Source organism: Rhinolophus sinicus, chromosome 17 (genome assembly GCF_057876585.1).
Source record: "Rhinolophus sinicus isolate RSI-liver-muscle chromosome 17, RSI-T2T, whole genome shotgun sequence".
Lineage (NCBI taxonomy): Eukaryota > Metazoa > Chordata > Mammalia > Chiroptera > Rhinolophidae > Rhinolophus > Rhinolophus sinicus.
Genome location: NC_142517.1, coordinates 48,336,550 through 48,359,649, shown reverse-complemented (window position 1 = coordinate 48,359,649; position 23,100 = coordinate 48,336,550). Strand labels below are relative to the sequence as shown.

Here is a 23,100-nt window from a genome sequence, read left to right as displayed (position 1 = left end):
GCACCGCCCTCTGCCCGCCCGCGGAGGAGGGGACGAGAGCGTGAGGCTCTCTGCACTTGGCCGCCGGGGCTGCGGGGAGCGGACGGGTGCGGGTGCGGGCTCTGCGGGCTGGGAGCCGAGTCCAGGCGGGAGCCCGAGCCGCAGTGGGAGGCCCGAGGGCTGTGCGCGGAGATGGCGGCCGCCCCGGCCGCCGCGGCAGAGGAAGGGATGGAGCCGCGGGCGCTGCAGTACGAGCAGACCCTGGTAAGTGAAGCCGAGCCGAGCTCTGAAGTGTACGCTCCAGAACTGCTGCTTCGGGTTACCCTTGGAAGCACGAGGACCGGGGGCCTATCCAAACCTCGCCCCAGCCTTCTGAGCTGGGGAAACTGAGGCTGAAGGGCTAAGGGGTGGAAAACTGCATGCAGGTTTTTGGCTGAGGCTGGGGACCTGCATAGGACAAGGACATCAGGTACTTGTCCCAGGTGTCCTTCCCTTTACCTCCCCCCCCCACGTTTTCTTTGCTCCTCCCCCTCGCCACCTGAGCCGTCTCAGCACCCCACTACTCCTCCCCAGCACTGCTCACACTGTTGAACTTTCTCTCTTTACATTCTTATCTCCACCATCCAAGACATTCCCTCTGTCCCCAGTAAGTGCATTTTACTGTGCTAGGCATAGAAACAGGAGTGTATATGCAGAAAGATGATCAGACCCAAATCTAGACCCAGCCCCTACCCCTGCAGGCTGGCAACCCAGCATTGGCAGGAACCCCTCAGTCTATTCCCTGGAACAAGGGTGGCCTGCCACCCTAGGGGACAGGAGCTTTAGGGAGGATGGGTCAAGCAGGAATGGATGTGGGAATTGGGACCTTTGTCCACGCTCACTCTTGAATAGCCAGCCCCCACCCACCCCAGGGATGTGCCTTGACCTCATTAGAAGCAGGGGTCCTGGGGCTCAGAGCTGACTCATGGCCACTGTAACTTAGTGTTTGAGAAGCCTTTTGCCCCTTCTTGTAGTCACTGGAGTGCGGGACCCAAACTGTAGGGAAGGGAGTGGGCCCTGTGGCTCCTTTGTAACAGCTGGTCCTGGAATTTGCCCAGGAAGGAGTCTGGGAGGGAACCTCTCCAGGAGGAGGGGGCCTGGGCTGTAATTGAGGCTGGGAGTTGCCCAGTTAAGAGAGGGAGTGACTGGATGGAACAGGATGACAGGGAGAGGTGGCAGGGGTGGGGGTGGAGCAAGGGTAGAGGGGCAAGCCTTCACATGGGGGGGAGGTGTCTGTCCGTCTGCACAGGCTGAGAGTGGGCATTGGTCACGGAAGCCAGGCACCTGGCTCTGAAATGGTGTCTATCTGTTGCACCAGCACATCTCCATCTCCTTCGCCTGGGTCTCTATCTCTGGAATGAGTTCCCAGGGTCAAGCTCTCTCCCGGGCACTCTCTGCTCCGGTCTCTCCCCCTTCTCCTCCCAATCCCTTTGTCTTTCTCTCACAGGCTCACCTCCCAGCTCCAACCGACACTGTTTATCTGCCTCTTTATACTCTACTTTCTTTCTCTCCCTTCCTCCTCCCTTCTTCCTGTCTTCCCTGCACCTTCTCCTGGCCTCTCTTTCCTCCTTTTCTCCTCCCTGATTCCCTCTCTTCCCTTTCCTTGCTCTCCCTCTCCCTCTCTCTCCTGTCTCTCTCTCTCTCTCTCTCTCTCTCTCTCTCTCTCTCTCTCTCTCTCTCTCTCTCTGTCCCTATCTTTCCCTCCCTCCCCACCCCCTGCCCCAACAGGAGCCCTTTGTGTCCTGAAGCTCTGCGGGTGGCAGCCGGAATCTACTCCCCACCCCCCAACACACACCCAGCTTGGCTGGTCTAGCCTTGGCTCAGAGACTCTCCCACCCCATCACCCCAGCATCCGCAGTCACAGCCCGGCCACAGCTTCTTCTGTCCCCCTCACCCACCACTGGACTCAGGGCAGCTCCAGAGTGGACTGAGGCCACCAAGTACTGTCCACCTACCCAGAGAGACTTTCTACTCCCAGCTGGGCTGGCAAACTGGTGGGGGTTGGGGGTGGAGAATGGGAACAAGGGGATTAGGGTAGGTGGGAGGGGTGCAGCTGAGTGGGTCACAGGCCAGAGGCCTAGCAGGAACGTGATAAGGATTGGGGCCCCGCCTGCTCCTAGGCCCAACTCAGCTGCCCCCAGCTCCTTGAGGCCCTTATTGTTACCCATATGCCCTTGACCATCCCTTATTCTCTGACCTTCCCTCCTCCCACTTTCAGACTGTTAGGTTTTTCCATCTTTCCTCCTCTGGGGCCTTCCCTCCCACTCCTCCTCAGTGAGAAGAGGACTGATTATTTTGCCACCCCCCAGAGCTGTGTTCCTGTACCTTGGCTGTCCCCATCACTCAGGCCAGGACAGCCCCCACAGTCTGCAATGTGCATTGTTCCCACACCCCAAGCCAAAGTGGGGAGTGTGGGTTCAAGAGATGGTATATAATGTGGGGGCTGGGAGAAAGGGAGCTGAGGCCCCAGGGGCCCTCCCTGCATCCCCACTCAGCCCACACATGTCTGCTAACCCCCATCTTTCCCATTGCTCAGATGTATGGCAGATATACCCAGGACCTCGGGGCCTTTGCCAAAGAGGAAGCTGCTCGGATCCGCCTGGGAGGGCCTGAGCCCTGGAGGGGTCCACTGTCCCCACGGGTTCCCCCAGAGCTCCTGGAATATGGACAGAGCCGTTGTGCCCGGTGCCGCAGTGAGACCTGGGTTGGGGCAGGGGACCTGGCTGTACTGTGCTGAGGGGGACGGAGGCCATTCTAGCTGCCCGTTGGGGCTGGGGGGGCAGGGGTAGGAGCACTCTGGTGACAGCCCGCCATTCTTCCCTTCCTGCTCCCAGTCTGTTCTGTACGCTGTCATAAGTTCCTAGTGTCCAGAGTTGGTGAAGACTGGATCTTCCTGGTCCTGCTGGGGCTCCTCATGGCGCTGGTCAGCTGGGCCATGGATTATGCCATCGCTGCCTGTCTGCAGGGTGAGGACAAGGGCTGGCAGCAGGAGGGCTGGGAAGCACCATTCTGCTTCCTCTGGGCCACACTTGTCCAAGTATCTTGGCTACTTGGCCAGCTGAATGCCCATCTTCAGACATAATCACGGCCACTCCCATAAGCCGCAGCTTCTTGCCTCCGCTCTCCAACTGACCCTCTTACCTCAATGATCTCTGTCCCAGAGAAGGCTCTCCAGGGCCGCCTCCCTGCTCCTTGTACCGAGGTTCTGTATGATATTCCCTGGACAGCACATCATATCAGTATGTCCCAGTGGCCAGGCGGGCACTGGGTATGCACACCAGGGGTCCGGCAACATGTCCTCTCCCCACAGCTCAGCAGTGGATGTCCCGGGGCTTGAACACCAGCCTCTTCCTCCAGTACCTAGCCTGGGTCACCTATCCTGTCGTCCTCATCACGTTCTCAGCGGGATTCACACAGATCCTGGCTCCTCAGGCTGTTGGTACAGTAGGAGAGGAGGGGAGGGCAGAGGTGGAACCCCCTGAAATGGGCACATCAAATAACTCTCCTGGGACTGTACCCACTCCAGGGTCCGGCATCCCCGAGATGAAGACCATCTTGCGGGGTGTGGTGCTAAAGGAATACCTCACCCTCAAGACCTTTGTAGCAAAGGTCATTGGACTGACCTGTGCTCTGGGCAGCGGGATGCCCCTTGGCAAAGAGGTAACTGCAGGTTGGGGAATCAAAGAGGCCCTCCTGGTGGAGGAAGAAGCCAGGGCAGGGTCGGGGTGTACCCTTCCCCACTCACTACCTGCCCCCACCTCCTAGGGCCCTTTTGTGCATATAGCAAGCATGTGTGCTGCCCTGCTCAGCAAGTTCCTCTCCCTCTTTGGGGGCATCTATGAGGTAAGGGGGACCCTGGGGAAAGGCAGAGGAGGGGATGGGCTGCTGAGCCCATGTTGACACGCCTTTCCACCACTTTGGCCAGAACGAATCCCGGAACACAGAGATGCTGGCCGCTGCCTGTGCCGTGGGAGTGGGCTGCTGTTTCGCCGCACCTATCGGAGGTACACAGCCAGGCCAGGCCCCAGCCCTGCCCTTGGCCGCACCTCCTTTGTCCTCCCACCTCGGTCTGAGTCCTGAGGCCAGGCCCAAGCCCTCACTGGTGTTCTCCTTGCCCCTCACAGGGGTCCTGTTCAGTATTGAGGTCACCTCCACCTTCTTCGCTGTGCGCAACTACTGGCGGGGCTTCTTTGCTGCTACCTTCAGTGCCTTCATCTTCCGGGTCTTGGCAGTTTGGAACCGTGATGAAGGTGGGGTGTCATGGGGGATGAGGGGAGCCCTGAGATGGCTTAGGGGGGGGCCTCGACATTACACCTACCTCCCTCTGCTGTTCTGCCTTCCCTTCAGAGACCATCACTGCTCTCTTCAAAACCCGGTTCCGGCTTGACTTTCCCTTTGATCTCCAGGAGCTCCCAGCCTTTGCTGTCATAGGGTGAGGAGCTGAGGGAGCTGGGGCATGTTGGAGAGGAGGAGGGAAAAGAGGGAAGATGCCCATTGACCCGGATGCTTCTTTCCTCTCCAGTATTGCCAGTGGCTTCGGGGGAGCACTCTTTGTCTACCTGAACCGGAAGATTGTCCAGGTGATGCGGAAGCAGAAAACCATCAACCGCTTCCTCATGAAGAAGTGAGTTGGGTCTGGGCTCCTCTCTAGGCCACTTTGGGCTGCTGTGAGGGTCACAGTGGGGTGGGGGTGGGAGGCAGTGACAGTAAGATGGTATATAGTGTAGTGGCCCAAAAACCTGCACTCCACTGAGAAAATCAGCCAATGGTGTTTTCCAGGCGGATTGAACATTTTGGCTCTTATATGAATTACCGGAAAATTGGCACTTTTGAATTTTTAGTCAGTGACAGGGGGCATTTTGGATGAAAGACTAAGGCTTCCTTAGGCACTTGGCCTGACACAGATAGCAGTGCTCCCTGGAGAGTATGTGAGCCTTCGTTTCCTCCAGTGAAACGTGGAAATGGGTGAGATTTTTTTTTTTTTTTTTAATCTCTGGAGTACAGCTCTCAGTTGTGACCCTGAGGATTGGGAATGGGGAGGCCTGAGACGTGCCTTCTGTTGGGACTAACGTCCTTCAGGGAAAGGGCAGCCAACTGAACCTACTCCCTATAGCACCTTCAGTCAACTTCATAAATGACCCCAGCTTCCCCTAACACTGACCTTCACTCTAAGTCACCACAGAGAAACAGACAGAGGCAGAAACTTGTCCACACTTTCACACAATGTGCCCTTGAGCCAGGGCTTCTGAGGGCAGGGGGAGGAGACACAGCTCAGAGGTGTCCAGGAGACAGCTGGGGGATGGACTTTCCGTCACTGCTACCCACTTAGACAGTCGGGAGCCAACAGAAAGTTGGTTGGGCTCATAATAACCCCGGATGGCCATCACCCTCGCGGCCGTCATGCCATGAACAGCAAAGGGGACCTTGGCTCTTTCATGTAAGAGCCAAGGCTCTGCTGTGACCTCAGCCTTGAGGTGTATGAGGGCACCCAGTCTCTCACCTGTAGTGCGTGCACCACCCATGTTTGATGCTGTGAAACCTATCTCTCTAGACGCCTGCTCTTCCCAGCTCTGGTGACCCTGCTCATCTCCACTCTGACCTTCCCCCCTGGCTTGGGACAGTTCATGGCTGGACAGGTAATCCCAGGCAGAATAGGCACTTGTGCTTCCCATTGGAATGCATCCCCTCTAAAGCCAACAGCCCACGCTCTCTGAGGGGCCTCTCCCCTTCATCTGTCTGTTCCCCAGCCTGAGGCACCCTGTTCACTTACAGCTGTCACAGAAAGAGACGCTGGTCACACTGTTTGACAACCGGACATGGGTCCGCCAGGGCCTGGTGGAAGAGCTAGAAGCTCCCGGAACCTCCCAGGCCTGGAGCCCACCACGTGCCAACGTCTTCCTCACCCTGGTCATCTTCATTCTCATGAAGGTGGGGCTCCTTACAGATGTGCATCTAACACTTACCTAGGCTTACTGAGGGCCATGCGCTGTCCCCAGCACTTTCCATATATTAACCCCTCTAAGCCTAATAAGTGATATGGGAAAGTAGTATCAGTTCCCCTGGTTTAGAGATTGGAAGTCGAGACACAAAGAGGTAAATAATTGGCTTGAAGTCACACAGCTAGTGGCACAGTTACGATTCGAACCCAAGCCATCTGGTTCCCAAGCCGTTCCCCATCCCTTCACCTCTGGGGGACTCTGAGCGACAGCTGGATGTTTATTACCTGATAAGCAAAGTAGTCTGCTCGGGTGGAGCTGGGGGCTTCCTGGAGCCAGGTGGCACCTCCAACCTGTTTGAACCACCTCCTGCCTGCAGTTCTGGATGTCTGCACTGGCCACCACCATCCCAGTGCCCTGTGGGGCCTTCATGCCTGTCTTTGTCATTGGTGAGTCCTCAGCTGCCTGTTCTCCCAGCCTGCACCCTTCCCACCCTCTGGCCACCCCTTGCCAGGGTGTGGGTTTTGGTACAGCCCCCGCCCCACCCCCCACCCCCACAGGGCTGTCCCCTGCACTGAATGACCCACTGGCCCCTCCCCTACCCTCTGACCCTCTCTCTTTCTAGTGCCCCCACCCTCCCCCTCCACTACCTGTTTCTCTTCCCAACCCCCTCCCTGAAGGAGCGGCATTTGGGCGTCTGGTGGGCGAAAGCATGGCCGCCTGGTTCCCAGATGGGATTCACACGGACAGCAGCACCTATCGGATTGTGCCTGGAGGCTACGCAGTGGTGGGTGAGTACTCCAGGTCGCCATCTGTCCTGAAAACCCCTGAAGAGGCCACAGGGTCTGAGACTCTGGTGCCCCCTGCTGGCAGAAACCTGGCTTTCCCTCGCCGCAGAAGCCCAATCCCCAAGACTGTACTGGGCAGCCTTGAGGGCCCTCACAGGACTGTCTCTGGGTGGGGAGGGTTGTCTGGGGCCTGGGCACCCTGAGGAGACTGAAGGTGGCTGTCCCCAGGGGCGGCTGCACTGGCAGGAGCAGTGACACACACAGTGTCCACGGCTGTGATCGTGTTCGAGCTCACGGGACAGATTGCTCACATCCTGCCGGTCATGATCGCCGTCATCCTGGCCAATGCCGTGGCCCAGAGCCTCCAGCCCTCACTCTACGACAGCATCATCCGAATCAAGAAACTGCCTTATCTGCCTGAGCTGGGCTGGGGCCGCCACCAGTACGGAGGGCCGGGCGTGTGACAAGGGGAGTGTGGGTGAGGGGCAGGTGTCCTCCGACCCCCCTCACACCCTCTTCTAGCAAGGTCCTCAGCCAGTGAGGCTGGGACACCAGCCACCTTGCTCCCTCCTGGCCAGAGCTGCCCTTCTCCACACCCTGGGGGAGCTGTGGAAGGCCCCGCCTGATCCAAACAAAGGCAGGGAGTACTCGTTGGCCCTTAACCCCTGTCCCCATGGGCTCTGGGGCATTCCTTATGGCCCTGGGATGGTAACGCTCCAAGCTGCTCTCCCCATGCTGGTCACAAGCCAAGTGCCTTTCTGTGCCCGCAGGCAGTACCGGGTGCGAGTGGAGGACATCATGGTTCGAGACGTTCCCCATGTGGCCCTCAGCTGCACCTTCCGGGACCTGCGGTTGGCACTACACAGGACCAAGGGCCGCATGTTGGCCTTAGTGGAGTCCCCTGGTGAGACCAGGAGGGCGGCCCAGATGCTATACATCTCCCGGTGTCACTGCTCAGGAAGGGGGAGGGAACAGGACCAGTCACCTTGGTCCCAAGGGAATGGCCAGCATTTGCCAGTCAGGGCTTTCCGTCTGGTGTGTGGCCTGTGTCCAAGGCCCCACTCTGAGTGTGAGAGAAGGGCCTTACCCTCGGGCCCTGAGTCCTCCCATCTGCTCTATCCAGAGTCCATGATCCTCCTGGGCTCCATCGAGCGCTCACAGGTAGTGGCATTGCTAGGGGCCCAGCTGAGCCCAGCCCGCCGGCGGCAGCACATGCAGGAGCGTCGAGCTGCCCAGGCCTCTCCACCACCCGACCCGGAGAGTGCCCCCAGCCCTGAGACCTCTGTCCGCTTCCAGGTGAGAGGAAAGCCCCATAGCCACACAGATTTCCTTCTCAATGTGGTTGTATAGACTAACCGGGAGGACAACCTACAGGTAGCCACAGCCTTACCAGCCCCTTCCTACCTGTGCAGGTGAACACAGAAGACTCAGGCTTCCCTGCAGCCCGGGGGGAGACTCTCAAGCCCCTGAAGCCTGCTCTCAAGAGGGGACCCAGCAACTCCATGAGCCTTGGGGAGAGTCCCCCAGGTGAGCCCAGCTCCCGCTAGCACCTGCCTCCATCCTCCGACAGAGCTAGAGCCCAGCCCCTGAAACCACACAAGGGTCTCTACGCACCTCTTGGCTGGGGCACATCCCAGCTAAGAAGCTGCCTGTATGGGCCAGGGGTGTAAAAGCAGGAAACCTCTCCCCTTGCCCTCTTCACCTCTCCCCTAAAGATGACGTTGCCCCGGGGCCTTGTATTTGGGAACACAGGGAATGTGGAGCAGGCTGGCATTGCCCTCAGGAGCCTCTTCTGTGGCAGTCCACCCCCCGAGGCTGCTTCAGAGGTGAGTGGCTGGAGCCTCTCTGTCTAGCTCTTTCTTTCCAGCTCTCTGATGCTCAGATCACCTCTCCATGAGCCCTGTAGCACCTGCCTCCGTTCTCCCTGCCCTTCTGCCCTCCGAGCCGCCAGCTCTGTCCCTGGCGTGCGCCCTTCCTCCTGGGCTTCACCATTCCTCTCACCTCCCTCCTCCCTATAACATCGATTCCTCTTCTCTCCTGTTTGGCTCAAACACAGTTGGAGAAGTCAGAATCCTGTGACAAGCGCAAGCTGAAGCGGGTCCGAATCTCCCTGGCGGTAAGGGCCCCCTTCTGCAGCTCAGGAGCACTAGGCAGGGCAGGCCAGGGTCTAGGCAGTAAACGTCCCCTACTGGGGGGCCACACCCCCTTTCCCCAGTCACAGCTTCCAGCCTCCCTCCCTTCCTCTCTCCTAGAGTGACTCGGACCTGGAAAGCGAGATGACCCCTGAGGAGGTAAGGTGTGACTGGACTCTGGACCCTGTTTCTTCTGGGCTGTGTTCAGTCATCATCTTGGCTGCTGTCCCCATGGGAGGGACCACGGGGTAGGAAAAAGGGCAGACCAGCTTTCAGGGAGGTGTGAGGCGCTACTGGCACCTTCTCCCTAACCCTCCTAGTCTCATACCCTCAGATTCTGGAGTGGGAGGAGCAGCAACTAGACGAACCTGTCAACTTCAGTGACTGCAAAATTGACCCTGCCCCCTTCCAGCTGGTGGAGCGAACCTCTTTGCACAAGGTAAGGCCAGCAACCCAGGGCTGGCCTGGGCTCTCGGGAGCACAGGGTGGGGCCAGGTCCTTCCACAAGTTTGGACTCAAGCCACCGGGGAAAGAAGGGACAGCAGAGGGTGGGCTGTGTGCTGAGATGTTGTGCAAACATATTGCTCCAAACGATGGGAAGCCAGGAGCCAGATCCCCTTAGCCTCCTCCTGCCTGCAGTGGAGTCAGGCATCGTTTTTCCTCTTCTCAGCCTGCCCCCCAGGGAATTCTGGCCCAAGGCAGCAATAAAGACAGGGCTCGAGCTGGGTAGAAGCCAGAAGGCCAGGCTAGGGTCAGAGCTAGGAGGGAGGCTGCCAGCACCCAACGACGCTGATACACCCACGCTGAAAAAAATGGGTGAGAAACAGGCAGGATAAGAAAATCTAATAAACAATCTAACAAACATCCAAGTAGGGGTGGGGACACTGCAGAGAAGAGATAAACAAAGATGAGAAACGCCCAGTGGGGGGTTTGGAATGTCAGACCCCAGAAAGTCTGTAGGCCAAAGGAAAAGTGGTAGAGACGTAGGAAAACAGCTCAGCAGAAAGGCAAAATGGCCTGCAGAAATGGACAGAAAACTTGAGTGCAGACAGATTGCTGGTGGGTGAGGCTGACACTAGAGGGCAGGGGCTCCCCACGAAGGGGCTGTGGCATCACTGGGCACCTTCGGGCTTCTAAGTGAAGGCAGGGAGTTCAGGCACACCCAGCAGCAGGCAGAAACCAAGGGGTAAATTAGCTGAATGATTAGATTTATGTGCAAATCCGAGGCATGGGGGCAGGGGCAGTGGGGGAGCATTGCCCAGGTCTTGGGCTGCTAGCCTAAACACAAGTTGTGCCTGAGAGCCAGCCTCTGAGGACAAGCAGGGCCTGGGCAGGAAGGACAGGGGACAGAGGAGAAACAAAAAAAGCAAAACGTTAATAAAAGAACTTACAAGCCTTTGGGTAAAGACTTCAGATCAAAGTGAGTGGGGAACTGCAGTTGCAGGAAAAAAAGGAGACACGCCTGAGAATGATACACTTGGCTTTTATTTAAAGCCTTTGTTCCTAAAACCTCTAAAGCTTTTCCACCGTCTTACTTAGTCCTCAAACATCACATAAAGATGATGATGATGATGATAATGCTGACCTTTTTTCAGTTCCTGCTATGTGCCAGGCACTGGGCTATGCTCTTCACACGTTTAATTTAAGCCTCACTATAAAACAGATATTGTGATATTCCAGTTTTTATAGATGAGGACGTTGAGATTCAGATAAATTAGACAAGGTGACCAAGGTCACATAGCTAGTAAGAAGCAGAACCAGACCTGAAATCCAAAATGGTCTGACCCAGAAGCCTGTGGATTTAACCATTTTAATACACAGAGAAAGTGAGGCAGTGAAGAGGTCACTTGCCTGAGTCAGTGCAGCAGAGTCCGGCCCAGAGGCCAGATTCCCTGGCCCCAGTCCCAGGATTCTTTCACAGGCCCATGTTCTTCCTCTCCCTGTCAATTCACTGTTCCCAAGCCCAAGAAATACAGGCTCTCCAATGCGCTCCCTGGTGTCTAACTAAATTAAAATGAAAAAGAACAAAGTAGGTGTTTGTTACAAACTTAAAAATCAGAGGAAGAGAAGAAGCCTTTGAGGAACCGACTAACAAAAGTACAAAGAACTGGAAGCGATAAGAACATAAAAGATTAGAATTCAAAACATCCTTGCAGGCCTAAGGAGTAAGTAGTAGCCCAATTAAGTTCAGGAGAGGAACATTTAGAGGGGAGAGAGAATACACTGGAGGTTATTTAGGAACCTGTGCAACTGGAGATCACCATACCAGCTAAGTACCTCATTCATTCAGAGGCCACCCACAGAGAAGCAGTGGGTGGAGGTGGGGCAAGCTCAAGTGCCAACGCCAGGCCAGACTGGCTGAGCCGAGCCTCACTATGCCACTTGCTGGCTAGCTGTGTAACCTTGTCAAATTTCTTAGCCTTTCTGTGCTTCACTTTCCTTATCTGTAAAATGGGGATCATACTACTTACACCATAGGGTTTTCTGAGCATTAAAGGAGTTGCTACACACGAAGCACTTAGAATATATGGAACATAGTAAGTATTCAATATATATTCAGAACTAGTACTATTACTGCTACTACTTATACTGAGAGGAGAACAGTAGGAGGCTTTAAAAGGTGGTGTAATGAGGGAGGGGCTGAAGTGTGGAAGAAATTGATGTTTTCAGAAAAGGATGATTACGTGAGTCCGGAAGCAGGGGTGCCTGGCTTGGAAAGGATCTTATGGGCCATTCTGGAGAGTCCGGGCTCTAACTCAAGTTTGAGAAAGCTGATAGGATGGCAGCGCCAAGTTGGAAGGAAGGAAGACAGAAAGCAGAATCCCTTTGGGTGTTACAGCCCTGTCCTGGTGAGGATGGTGAGGGAGTCGGGCAGAAAGGCCAGGATGTTCAGGAAGTGGATCAGTAAGGCTTGGTGACTGCCCAGGACAAGTGGTTTGCAAACCTAAAAGGGATATAGCCTGCCAGAAGCTCACTCTGATTAGGATTGTAGAGAATCAAAAATCCAGGGAAATGATTTAATAGGATCCTTGGGGAAAGATGAGGGATTATTAAACCATAAGAAGACAAAGCCAAAGGACTATTAAAATAGGAACTCTTACAAAGTTAGGTTTCCCTCCGAAGTCAGATGAGGAAATTAAAGATAGCTTGTAGCATGTAGGATTCAAGTTAGATATGAGGACACATGACAGTTATGACATAGGTATTGAAGGAGCACAGAAAAGCTTATGCTAAAACCGAACTTCTAGTTCCTTGCGTATGTACTGTCGTGCCTTAGAAGGAGAAAGTTAGGAAAGTTCTGGAAGTTCTGTCCTAAAGAATTCAGCAACTGTGTAAGAAAAACATTGTAAGTGTTAAGACAATGACTTCTAAGTAACTGGTATTCAAGAAGCTGGGATATTAATGCCCATTTTGATTCAAACATTAAGCCAAGAGGCTTACAAGTAAACTCAAAACAGTGTGATAGATGATAAGCCAAAAATTCCAGGAACTGCTGAGTCAGTAGAGTGTTTTTCAAGACATCTGGCCCAAGAAAATCCACTTAGAGCACAAGGGGAACTGGCTGACAATTTCTGAACCCTTGGTGATTACATTTGAAAGCTTGGAGGAGGGCCCAAAACAAGAAAAACATGAGAGGGTCAGGGAGACTGTTGTCCCCTGGACTGCAAGCTACATCTCAACAGGACCTGGGGTGCTTTGGGCCCCCAAAAAGGCAAACTATGAGAGATCAGGATTGGAGGGTTGGAGCCAGGGTGAAGGGATACCTTCCTTAACTGGCCTGCCCGCTGAGGGCAAAGGAAAAGCAAGTGTCAGCCACTAAGGTGGGGTGAGAGGCACAGGATTCAGGGTCAGTACCCCTAGGGGGTGTGGCACCTCCCTCCTTCCCTCCCCCCTGCCTGGATATACCCATGACTAATCCGACATCTGCACAGGACCACTAGGGCTGTGCGTCCTCCTTCTAGAGTGATGAACAGTGGCCCAAGGCCCCTTCTTACCGATGACCAAGTCACTTCACCGCTGAGCCTCATGCTGCCTGTCCTGTAGAATGGGTATCATACTTCTCAGGACAGAGCTGAAACTAAACGCTAATGTAAGAAAGACCTAGCCGATCATTAGATGTCATAGTTGAACAGTTGTTCTCTCCTCCACCATCCTCCTTTCTAGCATGGGATGAAGACTCCTTCCTCTGTCCACTTCTTCATCAACATAAGCAACATACTGTCCCATTATCAAGTTTCTGAGGATTGGCTGTCCATTCTCACTATTCTTTCCCTCCAGGGGTCCTGCCCCCTCCTCCCCACCATCTCTGACACCGCTTCTATTGCCCCCCAATACCCTGACCCGGGCCCCTCTCCCCTCTCCGTTCGTGAATAAAGTCCAATGTATTTTCTCCCCACCCTTCAGACTCACACCATCTTCTCACTGCTGGGAGTGGACCATGCTTATGTCACCAGTATTGGCAGACTCATTGGAATCGTCACCCTAAAGGAGGTGAGATGATAGTGGCCATCTAAGCCACGTCCACTTCCAAAATGGCGCGGAGGCTTATGCCCAGCTTATCCAGGGGAAGTGCTGGGCAGGAGTCTGAGCAGGAAGCTCCGAGTCCACACATCTGACCCTCCTCCCTTTCCAGCTCCGGAAGGCTATTGAGGGCTCTGTCACAGCACAGGGCGTGAAAGTCCGGCCACCCCTCGCCAGCTTCCGTGACAGTGCCACCAGCAGCAGTGACACAGAGACCACTGAGGTGCATGCCCTCTGGGGGCCCCGCTCCCGCCACGGCCTCCCCCGCGAGGGCAGCCCTTCTGACAGTGACGACAAATGCCAGTGAGCCCCTCAACGGGCGGCGTGGGATGGCGATGGCTGTGTCTGTTGGCCCAGATCCTGCAGCTCTCCTGTTCTTCTGCCCGGGGGAAGGAAGCAGGTGCAGCGAAAGGCTAGAGCCCCATTCCCCTCCAGATGGGGCACCAGCTTCTTCCTCCCTCTTCCTGGAACCTGACCCAGCGCCCACTTGCAGCCAAGGCAGGGAGCTCAGCACTGCCCTGGCGGGATGGAGCTGGGGCCGCCTGACCCCTGCTGCCCCTTTGAAGGTGAAAAGGAGTAGAACTAAGATGGGTTTATACTGGAACCTCCAATGACCAGATGTATATAGAGATTTACAAAGATTTTTATATTAATTTAATAAAACAAATTCTTAAATAGAACAAAATAAACACCTAATGAGCCACTTATATATAGAATACCTGTGCCCATCAGCTCTTGTTCTTACCTTGGGCCCTCTCACCTGCCGAAGCCTACAAGGCCCGAAATCTGCAGCCACCCACACACCCACAGCCATAAAACTCCAGAGCCTGCTGTCCATGGAATGCAGGATTTGCAGAGGCCTCCACTGGTTGGAACAGAGGCCCCCAGTACTGTAGTTTTGGCCTTTCCTTCAGCCAAGAAAGGCACTACCCTCTTTTCCCCAAGGAGAGACGCTCCCTCATGACTGTCACCAGTTGGCACAATTCCTGCCCTGCTCAGGCGTCTGCAGACAACTGCCTGGCGATTGGTGTGGCCCCCTGGTGGCCCTCTCTGGAATAACAGGAAAGTCAAAACTAGCAACCATCCCTTCTTCCAACTCCACCCTAACGAACGAACTCGTTGAATGTGACAGCATGGTAGGCTGGGAGCTGCCAGTCCCCTGCCCATACTTCCTACAAGGGGCTGGGCAAGGGCCCAGACCGTGTCAGGGCGGTCAGGAAAGCGGTGGACGGCACATGCTTGCATCATTCCAATGCCTCCTAGAGAAGATCCGACTGAAAGAACAGACCAAGACCCCTCTTTCTTTAGGAAAAAGAAGAAGATTTAGAGACGATGGAGAGGTGAAGCACAGCACGAGCCCAGCAGGGAGGGAGGCCCTGGGGGATGACGGCTCAATCCGTAGGCTCCCGGCTCCCCGGGTGGGGGTGATTCTATCAAGCACTGCACTGTGGACTTAGAGGTGAGGAGAGAAGCAGAGAGAGGCAGGGGGAGGGGGAGGCCGGGCTCCCTCCAGCTCTATCCCACACAGCCGTCACAACCACCCCTCAGGTTCACATCATCCAAGGAGGAAATATGTATATGGCATTTTGGATTTAAGAACATGAACATCACTGTCTGCCACAGCTGTAGCCATGCCCCAGGGGCCCCGGGCAATCCCCGGCAAACCCCAGGAGTGGGGGCAGGACATGCGCCCCCAGCCTGGCCCCTGCCTCCTCTCCAGACACTTTCATGCAAAACACACAACAAGACGGAGTGCTCCCAGGAGCCCTCTAGGCTTTGGAGCTCTGCTGGAAGCCTCGTGCCCACACTTGGGCAGAGAGGCTCTGCCCCCAGCAGTAGCCAGGGGACACATGCCACCACCAGGCATGATCCAGGTCACTGTTCCTCCGTCTGCACCTCATCCTCGTCTAAGGACACCACCCCAGAAGAAGCCACGTCGGAGGCTTGCCGCTGCCGTTCCCAGCTGCCCACTGGTGGCGGGCAGAGCGGCTGGCTGTCCTCGCAGGGAGCTGGCTCCTCATCAGCGGGGGAAAGGCAGGACTCCGTGAGGGGAGAGTTGTAGAGTGAGTCCTGGGCCTCCAATGGGCCCAGGCTGCGGAAGGCACTTTCCCGGCTGGGGGGCAGGTTGGCAAGGAGCAGCTCTTCACCCAGCAGCGGGGAGGCCAGGTGAGCTGGGGAGCCCAGCAACCCGTCCTCCAGGCTGCACAGACTAGAGCACAGGGTCTCTGGGGACACGGTCTGCGAGCAGTCGCTCTCAGGTTCCACGGAGCCCTGGCGCACAGGCCGGGAAAATCGGTGGCCAGTGAAGAGGTCCTGGAGGTGGGGTCCCAGGGGCAGCTGCCCAGCCATGTCTGTCGGGGGAGAGAAAAGAAGACAGCCCTCTAGCCCCATCTTAACTGGACAACCTGGAAGCCACAGTCTCCCACTCTATCCTCAACACAGCTCTGGGGATGGTGCATAGGAGCTGGGAAACTTTGGGCAGGTCACTTAACCTCTCAGTGTCTCAATTTCCTTAATGGTGAATTGGAGATTCTAATTGCCTCCCTTATGGGGTTGTTGAGAGAGTGGCACACAGTAAGAAAGCAATAAATGCAGGGACACCATACAAGGTCCTGCAGGTTATTTGCTGCACAAGGGACGCCTGTCCAAGGCAGTGAGTGAGGGCTGAATTTCAGCCCACACTCTGCTCACCCAACAGCATGCCCTGGCATGGGGCTGTGCCCACCAGAGAAAGGGGTACCTTTCTCATTTGCACAAATATTCTACATGGGTTAGTAGTGGCCTTGGATAAATTTTAGTCATTATACCAGGGGTCAAAGCAGGCCTGGAACTCAATCAAACAAAAATGCTGTGGTTCAGGTCTGTCTTGGTCTCAGTCATCCAAACCAGTCCCCTTTGGACCACAGAAACAGTCTCCGACCTGCTCTAATGTATTGCCCACCTCCGAGAACTTGTCAGTTGGAGGGGTGAGGGTGGGTGCAGGCAATATTTCAAAGGCAAAGGTGGTGCGGGGGTGGGGATGGAGGCATTGGAGGCTTCAGTCCAGAAGCTAGAGAAAGTCACCCGTGTAGTCCAGAGAATGGACGATGAAAGGAGGGCCGTGCACAGCTGCACAGCCCCGCAGGGTCCCCTCTGCAAGCAATGGCCCAGAGAAAGGCCCCCAGTCAGGTCTCAGCTGGAATGTGAAGATGCTAAGCTGGAGCCAGCGGCTTTGCGAGCTGTCCAGGCCCAGCAAGCCTACCTATTTACTTGGGGCCACAGCCTCATAAGGTGCTGTGCTGCTGCACTGTGGCTCATTTCAGAGGCAAGGTACAACACATCCTCCCAGGGACACAGTAGCATATAGGTGCTGGTGAGGTCTCTGGGCTTTTTTTTTTTTTTTTTTTGAGGATTGCAAGGCCCAACTGCACAGACAGGCTGAGAAGGCTCAGCACCTGTGGGAAAGGAACTGCTCCATTTCCTGCTGGTTGCCCACCCACGAGCACGGACAGCCCTCCTGCCCTGGAATGTCAAGGACTGCCAGGACAGAGTCTGCAGCACTCGTCTCCCCTTCCAAAGGCTGAGCTCTGAGCCACAGGGCCTGCCAGGCAGGCCCACCCCAGCTGGCAGCACTGGCATGGGATATCCCCTCACCTGAGTCAGTTCCCCCAGCGAAGTCCTCATCATACGATTCATCAGTGGAGTCCTCGCCATCCACTGAAGACCATGCCCGGAGCTTGGCTTCCGCAATGGCAAATTGCTCGGCCACTCCTGTTGGGGATGACATGGAATTCATTAGCAGAGAAGGTGAGCTAAGATGAGGGCTCGGCTTGGAGACAGGAGAGGGAAGACAAAGGGATCTGGAAAGACTCCAACCCCCACAACAGGCCTGAGGAGATGAGAGAAAGCATCCCTATGACAAAGGTAGGGCTGACCCCCTTTCTGTCACCCACCTGCTGCAAAGCGAGCCTCTTGTTCACCCTCACTGAGATCCGAATAGGAGGAAAAGGCAGATTCCAGGGCAGCAGGCGAGTCACTCGGCTTGCTCCAGCCCTTCCACTCAATGAGGTGAGCCACTCGGCCCTGGGCCATGGCGGTGGGCTTGGTCACGTGGTCCTTCACCGCCTGGGAAATACCTGGAGGTGGGGCAGAGTCAGGAAGCCTGGTAAGAGCTTGGGCCAGGGAGCATCTGGGAAGGAAGTGGAAAGGTAGTGGTACTTAAGTTCCACATGTGCCTTTGGGTGGGAGGAGGAGGCTGGGATTTACCTGAAAAAGGGAGGAAAAGGGAGATCCCTGCAAGAGCTCACAGGATACAGTCCCCAAGGGCATGTGCGAATGGGAGAAGAAAGGACCAAACGGCCAGAGCATGGGAGGGGCTGCATACCGTGCAGAGAGGATCTGGCCAGCGCAGCTATCTCCTGGATAGTTAGGGCTCTCCGGGACTTGGGCAGCATCGCGACTGTGTCTCCAACATTCACCTTGAGAGACAGCATCAGAGGGTGAGTGCTCCTCTGACAACAGTGTCCTCCCACATGCCCATACCCCACCCAAGGCTTCAGGGGAAATAGGAGCTGGTGAGAGATGCCAGGGTAGCACGTGTCCCAATGGCTGCTGCGATATGTAAAAGGGTAAGAAGACTGGACCAGAAAACTGTATCCTTCCAGGGACCAATGGCGACTTGGTCAGGCCCAAAGGAGCAGACCTTCAGCTAACCCTCCACCTTCCCAGCTCCCAGAAGGGAAGGAGGCAGGTTGGGAAGTAAAGAACCATGCAGTAAGGTCTTTGAGAAGAGAAGAAGGGAGAAGGGTACGGCATCTAGGTCCCCTCCCTTTTGCTCCTCTCCTCGTTTTATGTCTTCAGACCACATCCTAGCTGTTTCTAGAGCCTACCGAGGCCACAAACTCAGCATGACCAAAACGAAACCAAACACCTTCTCCCCATATCTGGCCCTGCTTCCAGACTTCCTTACTTTGCATCACCCCACCATTCTCCCACTCAACCTGGCTCCAAACCTCAGCATTCCCATCAACTGTCCCCTAATGCTTACTTACCTCAGCATTACCATCAACTCTCCCATTTTACTTATGTTAAGACCTAATGGTTCCATCTCCAAACTGCGTCTAATACAACCCTCATCCTCTAATACAACTCCCACTGCCACTGCCCTTCCTCAAGTCTTCAATGCCCACCCCCCAGATTAACCCAAGTGGTGGTCCCCCGAGCTCCTCCAACTCCATGCTATTTTCTCAGCCTCATGTGTGTTCCCCTCCCCCCTGCCTATGTCTGGCTGGCTCTTTCTCATCTTTTGGGTCTTGGTTAAAACATTACTCCCTCAGAAGAGCCTTCCTGACCACCCTACTTTGTTGTCTACTTTCTCTCTGTCGTCTGTAACAAGTCAGCATCCTCTATCAATGTACCCCATGTGTGTAATTATGGCCTATTGTTTGTGTTTCCTTATTTCTTGTTGGTCTCCCTCACTGTTCTTTAGCTCTTTGAGAAATTCTGTCTATTGTGGTCACTGCTGTACCCCAGCATTCAGCACAGTGCCTGGTACAGAGTGCTCTCTCAAAATACATAGGCTGAATGAACGAGGCAAGGTATAAATGTCAACAATTTTTCTGGAGTGCAACTGGTCATAAATATGTCTCTATTTACAATCTCTTCTGGGCTCCTCCACTATCCAACGAAGTGCAAGCTCACAGCCAGGCACTGAAGTAACCCACTCTCTGAGGCCCCTGCCTCCTTCCAGGCCAGGCTGGAATCCACCACTGATCTCTGCCCAGAAAACACCCACTTCTCCACCTTCCCTTTCAGCAAGCAGCCCTCCTGCCCGGGGAACCCAGCTTTCCCCTGGGCTAAGAATGCCATTCTTGCCTGACAAAACGCTTCCGACCATTTAAGGCCTGACTCAAGTGCCACCTCCTATTATGTTTTCAGTTCAGTTTTTTCTGTCTTCTTCAACCCCGCCCCCACCCCCAGCATTGCTCTTGCCTCTCTCCTGAGGGATCTCCAGATGACAGCGCCTGAGTCTGATTCACCAGGGTTCCTACCTCCACCCTGCACCTGGCTCAGTGCTCCCTGGCAAGCCCCTGGCAAATATTTCCCTCAGCGAATACATGAAGTCGGAAGCACACGCCCCCTCCCAGGCATTGCTTAGCTCTCCTCCATCATTTTCTACCCCTCACAGGAGGGGCTCTACGGGCCCCTTGACCTCAGGCCCACCCTCTGTCCCTTCCATTCAGTACCTGGCTGACAGGGCCCCCAGTGTGGCGCTGGTAGCCTTTGGCCAGGCCTGGAGGGAGGAGCACCTGCTGGGTGTTTCCTGGCTCGCTCACCCTCCCTCCCCTCACTCCCCACAGTCGCCGCCATCCGTGCTGGCGCTCCGCGCAGCTGCGGCCCAGGCCCCGAGAAAAGGTGTATGTCTCCCTGGCAACCCATCACCATGCAACAGGGTCTCCCGGGATACAGCCCGGGATGCGCTGACGTCAGCGACTAAGGCGCGAAGCAGCCCGCCCGCTGCTGGCACCGCGCCGAGAAGAGCAGACCGGCGCGGGGGCGGCCTCGCTCCCGGCCGGATAGCGCCTCCGCTCACAGGCAAAGAGAGCCAGAAACAGGCTGGCGAGGCGGGGGTGGGGGATACAGATCACTTTCACATGGTCGTGGTCCCCCCTTCCCCCCACCAACACCAAGGGGTCCAGCACCTCTGGCAAGTCCTGGCTGTCCACGGAGGAAGGGCGGGAGGACCGGCTCCAGCCTCGAAGGGTCCGAGCAGATCCCAAGGAAGATAGAGAGAGGCCCCGAGGAAGTTCGATCCACTCCACAGCCCACGCGGGGTCCGAGGCCACTGCGGGGTGGTGGAAAGGCTGTTTAGCTGGGCTCGCATTTCTGCCAAGATCCCCCTTTTCATCCGGTGTTGCCATATCATTCTTCCTCACCCCCTCCCCCATCTCCCAAATTATCAGCGACCACCTGGTGCACTCCACAACTCTGAAAGCCCCTGTCCCACAGTCCTGACCTTTAGGCCCCTTGGGGCCATTTTGTGGCAGCCACTGGCCACCTTCCTCCTCTGGAGATATTTTGCCATCAAAACCCTAGGATGAAACCTAAGCTTTGATAAATTCTGAATCTTCTCCGGTTTCTCAGTCTACCCACTCCTCTTGGAAAGCACAACTCATTCTTTCCACCATCATCATCATTTCCCTTCCCCTTACCGTCCCCCTCCCCACCACCACCTTAGACCCTTTGCAGGCTTGCTGCCTTCCTTCCTTGGGTCTTTGCTCTTGCCAGCCTCAGCTGGTATGCAGCTCTTCACTCTTCTCCTGACAAACCCATGTTTTTTTTCTGACTTTCATCCCAATCCCCCAAGCCTTTTCCCTGATACCCTGTCTGGCCCCAGCCTGGTTGTTCCTGTTTCAGCCAGGTTCCCAATATCGAAGCCAGAGTAATTTTCTTCTTGCCACCTGAGCACCCTACTCCTAAGCTTCCCATCACCTCCCAGATCACATCTACAGCCCCTGGTCTCACCTCTGCGACTTGTCTGACAAGTCCATCGTCCTCCAGGCCCTTCACGCTGCCACAGAAACATTTTACCCAGCACAGAAATCATAGGCATGCTAGCTGTGTTGATGCAGACAACCAAAAGCCCAGAACTGCTCCAGGCTCCGCTCCCAGTTCTATTCCTATTTTGGTTCCGGATGCTGAGCCAGTCCCCTCCCCACTTGGAACCTGTGCCTAGACACATAAGGAGAACATGCCTGCCTCATGGCTTTGAGGAGGTGGGAGTGCCAGAGGCCCAGCCAAGCTCTCTGGAGCTCAGTGAGCTGAGGCCTGTCCCCTAGACAGTGCCAACAGGCAACATATATCACAACTGACCTTTAGCTGGAGCAGCCGTCTCTGTCCCTGAGCCTCAGCCAGCTGGTGGTCCCCAGAAATGCTACCAACCAGAAGGAAGACACAAGGTTACAGGCCATCCCTGGCCCCCAGCTGGTACCTAATCAGGGCTCTTGAGGCCAGTCCTGAGATCAGCCAAACTCTCCCAACTACAGGAGGGAATGACTTCCAGAACTCCACGCCTTAGCAGGGCCAGAGGAATCAGAGCAGCTTGCTACTTCTCAGCTTCAAAAGCCATGAGGTTCATTTAGGACTACAAATCCCAGAATTCCTCATGGGAACCCAAGGAAAGTACAAATCTCAGCTAGAGTCTTAGCTCCAAAGAACCTCAAGTACCAACCACACTAAGGCCTGTGTGACTGACCATTTGCCCTGAAAACCCAGGACCCATTCCAAACCCTGCCCTCAACGTCACAAGTCCCTGCCTGGCCTTAGGAGTGGAGAAATCCATGACACTGGAGTAAAGTAAGTTGGCCAACCTCAGACGCAGAGGACTAAGGCCAGGCCCAGCATTTACCATCCATGGCAACCAAGGCCCAAGCAGGGTCAGCAGTTGTGGGAAGGAAGCCCTGATGGCCTCCCTCTCGGCTCGTTTCCCTCCACAGGGTAGGATGACTTTTTGTTGTTGGATGTGGAGGAAGAGAACTAAGAGTTTTAAGAGGTAAGAGGTGATCAGGTGCTCACAGGTGCCCCAAGTGGGGCCTCAGTCCCCTTTATCCACCAGCTGACTCTGAAGTGCGGAGTAAGGTTTAATCAAAAACTCCCTGGTAGGGTTCTTGACCAGCGTTTGCAGGCTTAAGGGGCTTGGGACACAGATGGGAGAGGCAGATTCCCAGCATAGGGCCACTCCCAGGGCAGTGAGACAAGTGTATGTAATAGCACAAGGCCAGTCGCCATGGGCTGAGGAGGCTTGACTAGCCCCTCCCCAGGCCGTGCGCCTCCTGCCCTCAGCGGTGGGAATCCAGGCGGAAAGACACGAGTCTGCCCTGCAGAGCCCAGAAGCAGGGAGGCCAAGGGAGCGAACCCAAGTCGGTTTAGCCCCCTCCCCGCTCGTGCCTGCTTCCTCCTCTCGCCTGGCCCGCCTCCTCGGTGCAGGCTCCTCCCTCTCCCGACATCCGACCCCTCCTCAAGGCCCCCACCCACCCGCGGCCCGCGCACCCGGCAGTCGTAGCCCGACTCCCCAACCGGTGCCCGGCCTCCGCCTCTTACCCTGACCCGCCGGGCTTCCAGAGCTGATACAGCCCATGGCCGGGCACCCAGGCACGCTAGCCGGCACTCGGGACCCGGGCCATCAGCTTGCAGTGTCGGACCGCGGCCGCCACCAGGGAGGGGAGAACCCGTGAAGAGGGAGGGGGTGGGAGCCGCGCGTCCGCCGCCGCTCCCCGGAGAGAGAACCGGGCTGGTGACGTCAGCACGGGGGCGTGGCCATTAGCGTAACCACCCGAAGCGGGCGGGACCAAGGCGACGTCATGGCCACGCACGACCAGCGTATGGAAAAAGCTCGTTCTGGGCTCTCAGGCCCAACTGCGGAGCGACCCCTTAAAATGGGTGGGGCGGGGGTGAAAGGGAGACGACCGAGGTAACGATGGGCGGGCACGCACCGGACCCAGGCTGCCAGTCACACTGCACGGACAGGGACAGTAGACCTCTGCATCCAGCCCCTTCGTTTTACAGATGAGACCTTGAAACCATAAAGGGCTTTGCCGGCTATAAACAGCCTGAAACCCAAGACCTTCTACACGCAAAGGGGTCTGGAGCACATTGTTAAGAGCAAAACCAGCTAAGTGTGTTCTATGAAGTACTACACAGCTACTGTCTCTTCCTGTCCTAATCAGG

General features: G+C 55.8%; 2 protein-coding genes across 6 annotated transcripts; one reads left to right on the top strand and one right to left on the bottom strand.

Annotated features, from left to right (window-relative positions):
- The first annotated feature begins 22 nt into the window (after window positions 1–22).
- Window positions 23–14,111, top strand: CLCN2 (chloride voltage-gated channel 2). Of its 3 annotated transcripts, XM_019735770.3 has the most exons (24): window positions 23–243; window positions 2,555–2,711; window positions 2,853–2,984; window positions 3,329–3,457; window positions 3,545–3,678; window positions 3,784–3,861; window positions 3,944–4,022; window positions 4,143–4,268; window positions 4,366–4,450; window positions 4,541–4,642; window positions 5,570–5,654; window positions 5,791–5,946; window positions 6,334–6,403; window positions 6,635–6,745; window positions 6,971–7,184; window positions 7,513–7,646; window positions 7,866–8,038; window positions 8,155–8,269; window positions 8,495–8,568; window positions 8,799–8,858; window positions 8,995–9,033; window positions 9,209–9,313; window positions 13,279–13,365; window positions 13,508–14,111. In XM_019735770.3, exons 1-24 carry the CDS (start codon window positions 172–174, stop codon window positions 13,700–13,702), a joined length of 2,712 nt encoding a protein of 903 aa, XP_019591329.1. In that variant the 5' UTR covers window positions 23–171; the 3' UTR covers window positions 13,703–14,111. The 3 variants fall into 3 exon arrangements, 2 of the variants coding, with proteins under 2 accessions (XP_019591329.1, XP_074185003.1); XM_074328902.2 differs by lacking the exon at window positions 2,853–2,984; XR_002137711.3 differs by lacking the exons at window positions 13,279–13,365; window positions 13,508–14,111 and having other exon boundaries at window positions 8,458–8,568; window positions 9,209–9,307.
- FAM131A (family with sequence similarity 131 member A) lies at window positions 14,021–22,666 on the bottom strand. 3 transcript variants are annotated; one of them, XM_074328919.2, is made up of 7 exons: window positions 22,474–22,666; window positions 21,247–21,307; window positions 20,076–20,218; window positions 17,759–17,852; window positions 17,328–17,510; window positions 17,029–17,145; window positions 14,021–15,746 (listed from the first exon to the last, which is right to left on the bottom strand). In XM_074328919.2, the coding sequence occupies exons 4-7, from the start codon at window positions 17,826–17,828 to the stop codon at window positions 15,271–15,273; spliced, it is 846 nt and encodes a 281-aa protein (XP_074185020.1). In that variant the 5' UTR covers window positions 17,829–17,852; window positions 20,076–20,218; window positions 21,247–21,307; window positions 22,474–22,666; the 3' UTR covers window positions 14,021–15,270. The 3 variants fall into 3 exon arrangements, with proteins under 3 accessions (XP_074185020.1, XP_019591332.1, XP_019591331.2); XM_019735773.3 differs by lacking the exon at window positions 21,247–21,307 and having other exon boundaries at window positions 22,474–22,639; XM_019735772.3 differs by lacking the exons at window positions 21,247–21,307; window positions 22,474–22,666 and adding an exon at window positions 20,899–21,058.
- Between the last annotated feature and the right edge of the window lie 434 nt (window positions 22,667–23,100).